We start from the raw sequence: 12810 nt of genomic DNA on the forward strand, positions 1-12810 counted from the left end.
AAAAAAAAACCCAGTAATATATTTGAAAGGTACATTCAGTACACAACAAATATGGAAACTTTTGGGAAACAAATGAAACCAAGTTCCCCTAAAACAAGTTTACCAGGTTTATGATTAGTCTCTCTATCCAAAACTTTATTCCCTTTTTTTAAAATAATATTTGTCTTCCTCAGTCAAGCAGTAATTTTTTTTTAATTTATTTATTTTATTTATTTTATTTTTGGCTGCATCGTTGGGTCTTTGTTGCTGTGCGCTGGCTTTTCTCTAGTTGCGGTGCAGGGGCTTCTCATTGCACTGGCTTCCCTTGTTACAGAGCACGGGCTCTAGGCACGCGGGCTTCATTAGTTGCAGCACACAGCCTCAGTAGTTGTGGCTCGTGGACTCTAGAGCGCAGGCTGCTCAGTATTTGTGGGCCATGGGCTTAGCTGCTCCTCGGCATGTGGGATCTTCCCACACCAGGGCACGAACCTGTGTCCCCTGCACTGGCAGGCGGATTCTATTTTTTTTTCTTTAACATCTTTATTGGAGTATAATTGTTTTACAATGGTGTGTTAGTTTCTGCTTTATAACAAAGTGAATCAGTTATACATATACATATGTTCCCATATCTCTTCCCTCTTGCGTCTCCCTCCCTCCCACCCTCTCTATCCCACCCCTCTAGGTGGTCACAAAGCACCGAGCTTACCTCCCTGTGCTATGCGGCTGCTTCCCACTAGCTATCTATTCTACGTTTGGTAGTGTATATATGTCCATGCCACTCTCTCACTTTGTCACAGCCTACCCATCCCCATCCCCACATCCTCAAGTCCATTCTCTACTAGGTCTGTGTCTCCATTCCCATCTTACCCCTAGGTTCTTCATGACCTTTTTTTTTCTTTCTTAGTTTCCATATGTATGTGTTAGCATACAGTATTTGTTTTTCTCTTTCTGACTTACTTCACTCTGTATGACAGACTCTAGGTCCATCCACCTCACTACAAATAACTCAATTTCATTTCCTTTTATGGCTGAGTAATATTCCATTGTATATATGTGCCACATCTTCGTTATCCATTCATCTGTTGATGGACACTTAGGTTGCTTCCATCTCCTGGCTATTGTAAATAGAGCTGCAATGAACATTTTGGTACATGACTCTTTTTGAATTATGGTTTTCTCAGGGTATATGCCCAGTAGTGGGATTGCTGGGTCGTATGGTAGTTCTACTTTTAGTTTTTTAAGGAACTTCCATACTGTTCTCCATAGTGGCTCTGTCAATTTACATTCCCACCAACAGTGCAAGAGTGTTCCCTTTTCTCCACACCCTCTCCAGCATTCATTGTTTCTAGATTTTTTGATGATGGCCGTTCTGACTGCTGTGAGATGATGTGTCACTGCAATTTTGATTTGCATTTCTCTAATGATTAATGATGTTGAGCATTCTTTCATGTGTTTGTTGGCAATCTGTATATCTTCTTTGGAGAAATGTCTATTTAGGTCTTCTGCCCATTTTTGGATGGCATTGTTTGTTTTTTTGTTATTGAGCTGTATGAGCTGCTTGTAAATTTTGGAAATTAATCCTTTGTCAGTTGCTTCATTTGCAAATATTTTCTCCCATTCTGAGGGTTGTCTTTTGGTCTTGTTTATGGTTTCCTTTGCTGTGCAAAAGCTTTGAAGTTTCATTAGCTCCCATTTGTTTATTTTTCTTTTTATTTCCATTTCTCTAGGAGGTGGGTCAAAAAGAATCTTGCTGTGATTTATGTCATAGAGTGTTCTGCCTATGTTTTCCTCTAAGAATTTGATAGTGTCTGGCCTTACATTTAGATCTTGAATCCATTTTGAGCTTATTTTTGTGTATGGTGTTAGGGAGTTTTCTAATTTCATACTTTTACATGTACCTGTCCAGTTTTCCCAGCACCACTTATTGAAGAGGCTGTCCTTTCTCCACTGTATATTCCTGCCTCCTTAATCGAACATAAGGTGACCATAAGTGCGTGGGTTTATCTCTGGGCTTTCTATCCTGTTCCATTGGTCTATATTTCTGTTTTTGTGCCAGTACCATACTGTCTTGATTACTGTAGCTTTGTAGTATAGTCTGAAGTCAGGGAGCCTGCTTCTTCCAGCTCCATTTTTCGTTTCCACGATTGCTTTGGCTATTCGGGGTCTTTTGTGTTTCCATACAAATTGTGAAATTTTTTGTTCTAGTTCTGTGAAAAATGCCAGTGGTAGTTTGATAGGGAGTGCATTGAATCTGTAGATTGCTTTGGGTAGTAGAGTCATTTTCACAATGTTGATTCTTCCAATACAATAACATGGCATACCTCTCCATCTATCTCCATCTGTCTGTGTCATCTTTAATTTCTTTCATCAGTGTCTTATAATTTTCTGCATACAGGTCTCTTGTCTCCTTAGGTAGGTTTATTCCTAGATAATTTATTCTTTTTATTGCAATGGTAAATGGGAGTGTTTTCTTAATTTCACTTTCAGATTTTTCATCATTAGTGTATAGGAATGCCAGAGATTTCTGTGCATTAATTTTGTATTCTGCTACTTTACCAAATTCATTGATTAGCTCTAGTAGTTTTCTGGTAGCATCTTTGGGATTCTCTATGTATAGGATCATGTCATCTGCAAACAGTGACAGCTTTACTTCTTGTTTTCCAATTTGGATTCCTTTTGTTTCTTTTTCTTCTCTGCTGTGGCTAAAACTTCCAAAACTATGTTGAATAAGAGTGGTGAGAGTGGGCAACCTTGTCTTGTTCTTGATCTTAGTGGAAATGCTTTCAGTTTTTAACCATTGAGGACGATGTTGGCTGTGGGTTTGTCATATATGGCCTTTATTATGTTGAGGAAAGTTCTCTCTATGCCTACTTTCTGCAGGGTTTTTATCATAAATGGGTGTTGAATTGTGTCGAAAGCTTTCTCTGCATCTACTGAGATGATCTTATGGTTTTTCTCCTTCAATTTGTTAATATGGTGTATCACGTTGATTGATTTGCGTATATTCAAGAATCCTTGCATTCCTGGAATAAACCCCACTTGATCCTGGTGTATGATCCTTTTAATGTGCTGTTGGATTCTGTTTGCTAGTATTTTGTTGAGGATTTTTGCATCTATGTTCATCAGTGATACTGGCCTGTAGTTTTTTTTCTTTGTGACATCTTTGTCTGGTTTTGGTATCAGGGTGATGGTGGCCTCGTAGAATGAGTTTGGGAGTGTTCCTCCCTCTGCTATATTTTGGAAGAGTTTGAGAAGGATAGGTGTTAGCTCTTCTCTAAATGTTTGATAGAATTCGCCTGTGAAGCCATCTGGTCCTGGGCTTTTGTTTGTTGGAAGATTTTTAATCACAGTCTCAATTTCAGTGCTTGTGATTGGTCTGTTCATATTTTCTATTTCTTCCTGGTTCAGTCTTGGCAGGTTGTGCATTTCTAAGAATTTGTCCATTTTTTCCAGGTTGTCCATTTTATTGGCATAGAGTTGCTTGTAGTAATCTCTCATGATCTTTTGTATTTCTGCAGTGTCAGTTGTTACTTCTCCTTTTTCATTTTTAATTCTATTGATTTGAGTCTTCTCCCTTTTTTCCTTGATGAGTGTGGCTAATGGTTTATCGATTTTGTTTATCTTCTCAAAGAAGCACCTTTTAGTTTTATTGATCTTTGCTATCATTTCCTTCATTTCTTTTTCATTTATTTCCGATCTGATCTTTATGATTTCTTTCCTTCTGCTAACTTTGGGGTTTTTTTGTTCTTCTTTCTCTAATTGCTTTAGGTGCAAGGTTAGGTTGTTTATTTCAGATGTTTCCTGTTTCTTAAGGTAGGATTGTATTGCTATAAACTTCCCTCTTAGAACTGCTTTTGCTGCATCCCATAGGTTTTGGGTCGTTGTGTCTCCATTGTCATTTGTTTCTAGGTATTTTTTGATTTCCTCTTTGATTTCTTCAGTGATCACTTCGTTATTAAGTAGTGTATTGTTTAGCCTCCATGTGTTTGTATTTTTTACAGATCTTTTCCTGTAATTGATATCTAGTCTCATAGCGTTGTGGTTGCAAAAGATACTTGATACAATTTCAATTTTCTTAAATTTACCAAGGCTTGATTTGTGACCCAAGATATGATCTATCCTGGAGACTGTTCCATGATCACTTGACAATAATGGGTATTCTGTTGTTTGGGGATTGAATGTCCTATAAATATCAATTAAGTCCATCTTGTTTAATGTATCATTAAAGCTTGTGTTTCCTTATTTATTTTCATTTTGGATGATCTGTCCATTGGTGAAAGTGGGGTGTTAAAGTCCCCTCCTATGAATGTGTTACTGTCGATTTCCCCTTTATGGCTGTTAGTATTTGCCTTATGTGTTGAGGTGGCAGGCAGATTCTTAACCACTGTGCCACCAGGGAAGCCCCAAAACTTTATTCCCTTGCTTATCTCCTCTGACCTTAGTGCCTTTGTTGTCCAGTCTGACCTCAATCCTATGCTAATTGAACACTAATCAACCAGAGTCAGATGACTAAAACTGCTGTCGATAACATCATTGATGTACTAAAACTGCTGCTGTAGATTGCATCATTACTGTACAAACTCAGAGCAAGATGAATTAACAGGCTCCTGAGCCATGGACACCCTGGCCAGAGAATCATAAACCAGAGACATTCTGACCCCCAAAACTATGATTAAGAAATGTCACAAGAACTCCTTCACATGAAAACTAATATAAAACAAGGGCAGAAAGTCATATATAACTGGCTGAGATGAAAAAACAATAAAATAAAATGAAAAAGGAAATGGGAAACATGACAAACAAAAAGTATAATAGCAGAATTAAAATAAACATTAGGAGCAATATGGAAGAGAGATGAATGTGCCTAAAATCTTATCAGTAATACAGAGTACAAACTTGAAAAGGTCTCTCAGAATGCAGAAGAAAAGAACAAAAGTATGGAAATAGTAACAAAGGATAGTGAAAACTACAGGGGAAAGGGACAGGGTAGCCAGACTAAGTGTTTCTGAGGGGAATCCAGAAAAACTGGAATAGAAGCAATTAAAACTATAACTAAAGAAAAGAAGAAAAAATAAACTGGAGGTTGAAAAAAAGACTGAGTGAACTCCCTGTGTTGCAATGGGCAGGAAAAATCAATGAAGAGGGCTTCCCTTGTGGCCCAGTGGTGAAGAATCCGCCTGCCAATGCAGGAGACATGGGTTTGAGCCCTGGTCCGGGAAGATCCCACATGCCAAAGAGCAACTAAGCCTGTGCGCCACAACTTCTGAGCCTGCGCTCTAGAGCCTGCAAACCACAACTACTGAGCCCGCGGGCCTAAAGTCCATACTCTGCAACAAGAGAAGCCACCACAATGAGAAGCCCGCACACTGCAACGAAGAGTAACCCCCGCTCACCGCAACGAGAGAAAGCCAGTGCACAGCAATGAAGACCCAACACAGCCATAAATAAATAAATAAATAAATTCATTGAAAAAAATAATAATTACATATATGTTATACAAAACAAATACACAAAGCACAAATACCAGAAAAAGTACAAGGCTGTCAATATTTTCCTCCCCCTTTGGAAATGAGGGATACACACTGACCTCTGGGAGAGACACTGTGAAATCAACATACAATAGATCTGGATATGGATGTAAAAAATCACCTGAAAGAGTTAAGTTAGATCTCAGGCCAGAAATACTGAGGTACTACGTACATGAATATATTAATGTATCTACAGAAAATGTCAAGTAGAATTGCAGTTGACTGAAACATCACTTCTCCACTTAATTTTTTGTACAGGGAAGAGAGGCTTTAGCCAAAGGAATTTGAGAATTCTGACCTCAAAGATGAAGGCATCCCACCTGCAGAGATGGATATAGGGATTGCAGTCAATGCACCTGACATATTCTGATCCCAAAGACAAAAATCACTCCTATCAAAGCCCGATGTCAGTAAACATTTATCTTACATTCTGCTTCTCTAACCCATCTTATTCTGAGTCCATGGTCATGAAACAATCTTCTGACTATGATTCTGTTCTCTATGTCATTATGCCCAGAGGGAGAGAACGAGCTGCTCACAGCAACTCCATGTTTAGTCCGTGAGATGGCAACTCCTCATTATAAAATAAATTGGATTACTGGGGGGAAAATATGCTAATACTTCAAGTATTCAGGAGTTAGGAAATTAAGTTTACTGGTTAAGGATATGGACTTTAGAATCAGAAAAATACGAATTTAAATTCTGGCTCTGCCACCTGCCAGCTCTGTGATCTCCAATGTGAAATGAGGACAATGATACCTGCCTTGTAGGATTGTAAGTATTAAATGAGACAATGCATCCAAAGTACTTAGCACAGTGTTTGCCATATGGTAGGTGCCCAATAAATATTTGTTGAAAAACAACATGAATGTATGTGATTGATAAGTGGTTCTCATTATTTAAACTTGGTATTTAAATAAGCTTAGTTTATACGCATCTTCCTCTAAAACACAGATCCAATCTTAGGGTACTGGGCAAAAATCTGGATTTTGGACTTGCCTATCTTGAAGATAGACTCTTCTAGACTTTGATAAGCTCTCTAACTAACTTCTGCCATTCTGTATGAGGCCTTTTGAGGAAAAGATTGACAGCCTTGTTTTAATACTCTGATATATCCATGTGGCAACCAAGTCAAAGATCTAATTTTTAAATTTTTTTAAAATTTAAATTTTATAAGGAGTTATCTCTAGGTGATGGGATTATGAGTGACCGTTTTCCCTTCTATATTTTTCAAATTATCTATAATACAAAAGAAAAGTTGCCTTTTTTATTATTTAATTTTTTGAAATTGCCTCCAAAAATTCGGACAAAGAGAAGATAAAGATAGAAAAGATGAGATTAAGCTAGAAGTAAAGTTTGTCACCGAAATGCATTATGGTAAGGTTCTATAGGTTTCCTAAAGGTACAGAAGAAATGTTTTCCTAAACTTTCTAGCCTCCACCTAAAGAAACTATGGTCACTAAGGAGATTCACAGAGTCTATAATGTAAAAATAACGTAAGGTCCCAGAAGCACTGCTATTCTTGTTAATAAACCATGAGAGAGGTCTTCCCTGGCGGTCCAGCAGTTAAGACACTGCACTCTCACTGTGGGGGGCGTGGGTTCGATCCCTGGCAGGGGAACTAGGATCAGTGCAGCCAAAAAAAATAAACCACGAGAGAAATTCTTCTCATGGGGTTTCACTGAAGAGTGTTTCTTCTGACATCTTTCAGTAAGTTAGTGGCATCATGCCAGAACACAAAGATTAAAATGTAAACTCTGGACCAATTCAAGAAAGCTATTGTTTCTAAACTACAAAAACAAAACAGGGCTTCCCTGGTGGTGCAGTGGTTGGGAGTCTGCCTGCCGATGCAGAGGACACGGGTTCATGCCCCGGTCCGGGAAGATCCCACATGCCGCGGAGCAGCTGGGCCCGTGAGCCATGGCCACTGAGCCTGCGCGTCCGAAGCCTGTGCTCCGCAATGGGAGAGGCCACAGCGGTGAGAGGCCCACGTACCGCAAAAACAAAACAAAGCAAAACCCAAACCTCCTTTGCAGATAATTTCTCCCATAAAGTAGTCACACTGCACAAACTCTGAGAATGGTGTAAGATGTATTTTGATGTGACACATTTTTCCTCAAAATAAAGTATCAACACAAAACACCTAAAAACAATGCCAAGGAAAAGAAATAAAACCTTTAAAAAGGTGTATTTTAAAGACAACTTTTTTTTTAAATCAAATGAAAAGAATATATCAAAAACTTCTTACTGGTAGAAGGAAAAGACAACCTTCTTTGCTAGAATTAACTAAGACATTACTTGTCTAGTTTAAATTACAAAATAGGGAATTCCCTGGCAGTCCAGTGGTTAGGACTCAGCACTTCCACTGCCAGGGGCCCAGGTTCTATCCCTGGTCAGGGAACTAAGATCCCACAAGCCTCATGGCACATCTAAAAAAAAAAAGAAAAGAAGAAAAAGCTTAAAAGCAGAAGGCGGAAATGTTCAATTCTACATCTGGAAGAAATATATGTTAGTAACTTTATTTTCCTACAGAAAATATGGTCTACGTCTTACCATGTGTTGCTGGTTCCTTGGTAACTGTAACTGGCTGTTCATCCAGGAAGAAATCTGGTAACAAAGGATGGCCTGAAAAATTGACCCCAAAAATAATTAGGTTAATGTAACAACTTCAGTATATTAAGATTTTAACACCTGTTTAATAAACGTTACATGTTTTTATTTTATTGATCATTCTGGTGCTGTGGAAAAGACTCCCATGAGAAGTGTCAAACTATCTGACCTTCATTAAGCTAAAACACTTTTCCTGTAATCCAGTTATCCTCCTCTCCTTCAATAAATTTCATCTTTAAGATCCAACCAAAGAGTTGCCTATTATGTTAAGCCCTTAACTGCTCTCCCAAGAGCTTTTGCCCCTTCTCTCCTATCCATGCAACCCTTCTGTGCTACATCCCTCCAAAATGCTCTGGACTCATTTCCTACCTGGCGCCCCAGAGAGAAGGTGGTTCCTCATTAAGAAGAACTTGTTTCCCATCTCTGTCAATGTGTGTCTGTCTTTCCCTCTCAGAAGATTAAAAAAACTGGAGGGCAGGAATGCACCAGTCTTTGTTATATTCTAACACTTAATCATAATTCCATAATCATATTAAGTTCTCAACACTCGATAGGATTTTTAATTTAAATCAAATTTAAAATTTTGTGCATAGTGCCATTGTGTCCTTAAAACCTAAAGTGATAATTACTGAGTACTATGATTGTACCATAAGCCAGGTACTGTGCCCAGCACATTATATACTTTATTGCATTTAGTTCTTACACAAATCCTGTGTAGAAATTATCTTTCCCTTATTTTAACCAAAAAGGAAAGTGAGGCTCAGAGAAAACAGGTGACATGCCTAAGGCCGCCCAGCTAGTGAGCAGCTGAGCAGAAATGGGAACTGGGTTATCTCCTCCCAAACTCCACTTGCTCCTAATCACTATACGATATTGCTTCCCTCACAGGATTGCTATGAAGGCTAAACAGATACTGTATATAAAGGTGTTTTTTAAAACTGCAAAGAGCTATTTAATTCAATTCAGTTCAAACTGAAGAGACAGGGATGATACAAATAGAAACGTGGTTTCTGTCACCTAGAAGCTCAACCTAATGAATAATATTTAAAATACACTTTTGCACAAATAAATACAACTCCCATTTGGGGCTATATTGTCTATTATATAGTATACTTTATACATAAATTAAAAATGCATTATCATCACCATCCTCACCTACAGTTACAACGGTAAGAATTATTTTTGAACAAGGGGCCTTCTGAGATCTTCTCAAATACCCCCTTGTACATGGGGTAGACCCTGTTCATTCACCTTCACCATTCATCATGAAGTTACTCTCAGACTGCACTTAAGAGACAACATTTGGAAAGCCCATAATCTTAAAAAGTTTTTGTAAAAAACTCACCACTGCATCATCTGTTACCATATCCTTGAAGAAAATCTTTACTGTGTGATTTTAAGGCCAACTTTAAAAACTAATTTTCATTTTTGGTTTCAAGATTTGGAAATGGTTAGAAGCTGATGTGACCTTCTCTATCTGTGCATCACTTAAAAAGCCTTCAACTCACTTCTATTTTCCCTTTCTCTGTTTTTCCAGTTGTGTTGGTCTGGGTTTTTCCTTTCACTAGGAGCACAGCTTTTAAAAGAGCATATTAATTTTATAATCACATAAACATGCACACAAAACAGATGTATGTCCACTGCAGAAAATGTGGAAAAACACATCACTACTTTTGAAAACTATATGCATTACCTGGTGTAACGGCATAGACATCAAAATTTTTTATTCCTTCTTCTTTTAAGATATTTTCATCAATAATGAAGTTGCCAGTAAAACTTTTTGGCTTTTTGAAAATGCAATATGCAGCATCTGCCATGATATCAACTTTTCTACATTGGCTTTCAATACCAGATCCTCCCAGCATATCCATAGCAGCAGTGTATATGGCTGTAGAGAAAACAAACATACACATATGTAACTCTAAATCAAGTAATAGGACTATGGGAGTAACAAGCAAGACAAATAATCTCTTTATAACTCAGGTGATGAGAAAAAGGTCCAGAGAGCTTAAAGGATTTGCCAAATGTTTTACTGACATAACTGGGTAGACAACACATATTCCTTGCTCTACACAACACTGCCTTATACAGTACTCCTTCATGAGACTATGGCAAAATTCAATTAGATTTCCGACTAAGAATGCTCAAAGAATTTGCATACCATTCTTGAGAGACAAGAAAGCCAGTGAGGAATAAGCAAGAGCACTGAGCTGTAAACCAGGTGACTGACATTTTTAAGCCAACTATGCCGTGACTTTCGGCAAACTACTTTAACATCTTTCAGCCTCAGTTTCTTGTTTCTAAAATATGGAGCTCCTTTCCTAAGCTTATTTTCTCTTTTTCCTCTACTAGAATATAGAGACTCTGCTTTTCTTGTTCATCACTGTATCCCTAGCTCCTAAAACAATGACAAATATACCATAAACATTCAACAGATAATGGCTGGACTTGGGGGTCCCTTTTAAGTTCAGATACTACTTTCATTTAGGAAATACTAGAAAATAAAGAAAATTAAAAGGAAGAAATTTTGTTTTTGGCCACACACTGTGGCATGCCAGATCTCAGTTCCCCGACCAGGGATCGAACCTGTACCCCCTCCAGTGGAAGCGTGGAGTCTTAACCACTGGACCGCCAGGGAAGTCCCAAGGAAGAATTTTTAAATTATCTATAATCCCCCTGCCCAGAGATAATTACTATTTTTTAAATAAATTTACTTATTTGGTTTTAGTTTTGGCTGTGTTGGGTCTTCGTTGCTGTGTGTGAGCTTTCTCTAGTTGCGGTGAGCGGGGGCTACTCTTCATTGCGGTGCATGGGCTTCTCATTGTCATGGCTTCTCTTGTTGCAGAACACCGGCTCTAAGCGCCGGGCTTCAGTAGTTGTGGCATGCAGTCTCTAGAGCACAGGCTCAGTAGTTGTGGCTCACAGGCTTAGCTGCTCCGTGGCATGTGGGATCTTCCAGGGCCAGGGACCGAACCCATGTCCCCTGCATTGGCAGATGGATTCTTAACCACTGCACCACCAGGGAAGCCCAGATAATTACTATCAATATTTGCATATAATTCCCACTGTTTTCAGTGCATATAAATTTTAATTTTATTTATTTATTTATTTATTTTTGGCTGTATTGGGTCTTTGTTGCTGCACACGGGCTTTCTCTGGTTGCAGCCAGCGGGGGCTACTCTTCATTGTGGTGCGTGGGCTTCTCACTGTGGTGGCTTCTCTTGTTGAGGAGCACAGGCTCCAGGCGAGCCAGCTTCAGTAGTTGTGGCACACGGGCTCAGTAGTTGTGGCTCACGGGCTCTAGAGCACAGGCTCAGTAGTTGTGGTGCACAGACTTAGTTGCTCCGCAGCATGTGGGATCTTCCCGGACCTGGGATCGAACCCGTGTCCCCTGCACTGGCAGGCAGATTCTTAACCACTGCACCACCAGGGAAGCCCCTAATTTTTAAATTACATGTTTTTTATGAAGTAACTTGAAACTCTACCATTAATACATTATTAATTACACATTGTCAAAGTTGTAAATAGTAACAACTCAATTTACATATGTATTTTAGCTTACATTTAAAGCAATGAAAGTCAATTTGTTTAAATGTACTTTAGGTGTCAGAGTTTCTAGTAATTTAGATAAACTCTCCATTCCACTATTAAACCATCCTGAAATCATTACATACTGGAATAACTTACACATTTCAGTCCACAAGATGAAAAGTATATAGCTTTTAAGAGCCACTGACCCTTTTCACTCATTCAACAAATAGTTATTGAGCCTTACAAAAAAAGGAGGCACTCTTGGAGGTATTGGAGCAGATGAGTGGACAAAACAGACAAAAAGTCCCTACATTCACAGCAATTACATCCTAGCACACATCGCTCTTTCAAAGAGTGCACATTAACTTGGGGAATTTCCTAATAGCATTTAAATAGAAGATACTTCTCCATATTGTAACTAAAATTCCTTTACTAGGAATAATTTTTTTTACTTTACCAATAGCGCAAGAGCTCTGGCCTCACTCTTAACGTGGTAGCTTATTAATAAAAAATAGCAGGGACTTCCCTGGTGGCACAGTGGTTAAGAATCCACCTGCCATTCTGAGGGTTGTCTTTTGGTCTTGTTTATGGTTTCCTTTGCTGTGCAAAAGCTTTGAAGTTTCATTAGGTCCCATTTGTTTATTTTTATCTCCATTTCTCTAGGAGGTGGGTCAAAAAGGATCTTGCTGTGATTTATGTCATAGAGTGTTCTGCCTATGTTTTCCTCTAAGAGTGTGGTAGTGTCTGGCCTTACATTTAGATCTTGAATCCATTTTGAGCTTATTTTTGTGTATGGTGTTAGGGAGTGTTCTAATTTCATACTTTTACATGTACCTGTCCAGTTTTCCCAGCACCACTTATTGAAGAGGCTGTCTTTTCTCCACTGTATATTCTTGCCTCCTTTATCAAAGATAAGGTGACCATATGTGCGTGGGTTTATCTCTGGGCTTTCTCTCCTGTTCCATTGATCTATATATCTGTTTTTGTGCCAGTACCATATTGTCTTGATTACTGTAGCTTTCTAGTATAGTCTGAAGTCCAGGAGTCTGATTCCTCCAGCTCCGTTTTTTTTCCCTCAAGACTGCTTTGTCTACTTGGGGTCTTTTGTGTCTCCAAACAAATTTTAAGATTTTTTGTTCTAGTTCTGTAAAAATGCCATTGG

General features: G+C 38.6%; 1 protein-coding gene across 6 annotated transcripts in view; it reads right to left on the reverse strand.

The window, feature by feature from the left end:
- HSDL2 (hydroxysteroid dehydrogenase like 2) overlaps positions 1-12810 on the reverse strand; it is a 103108-nt gene that overhangs the window by 20932 nt on the left and 69366 nt on the right. For all 6 annotated transcript variants that reach the window (XM_027105195.1, XM_027105194.1, XM_027105199.1 and 3 more), the window contains 2 exons: positions 9811-10005; positions 8061-8132 (listed from right to left, as the gene is read on the reverse strand). In XM_027105195.1, the coding sequence (XP_026960996.1) occupies positions 8061-8132; positions 9811-10005 (267 nt within the window). The remainder of the gene's footprint in view (positions 1-8060; positions 8133-9810; positions 10006-12810) is intronic.

Source organism: Aethalodelphis obliquidens, unplaced genomic scaffold, assembly GCF_003676395.1.
Source record: "Aethalodelphis obliquidens isolate GAN/ISIS:26980383/991018 unplaced genomic scaffold, ASM367639v1 scaffold7, whole genome shotgun sequence".
NCBI classification, from domain to species: Eukaryota; Metazoa; Chordata; class Mammalia; order Artiodactyla; family Delphinidae; genus Aethalodelphis; species Aethalodelphis obliquidens.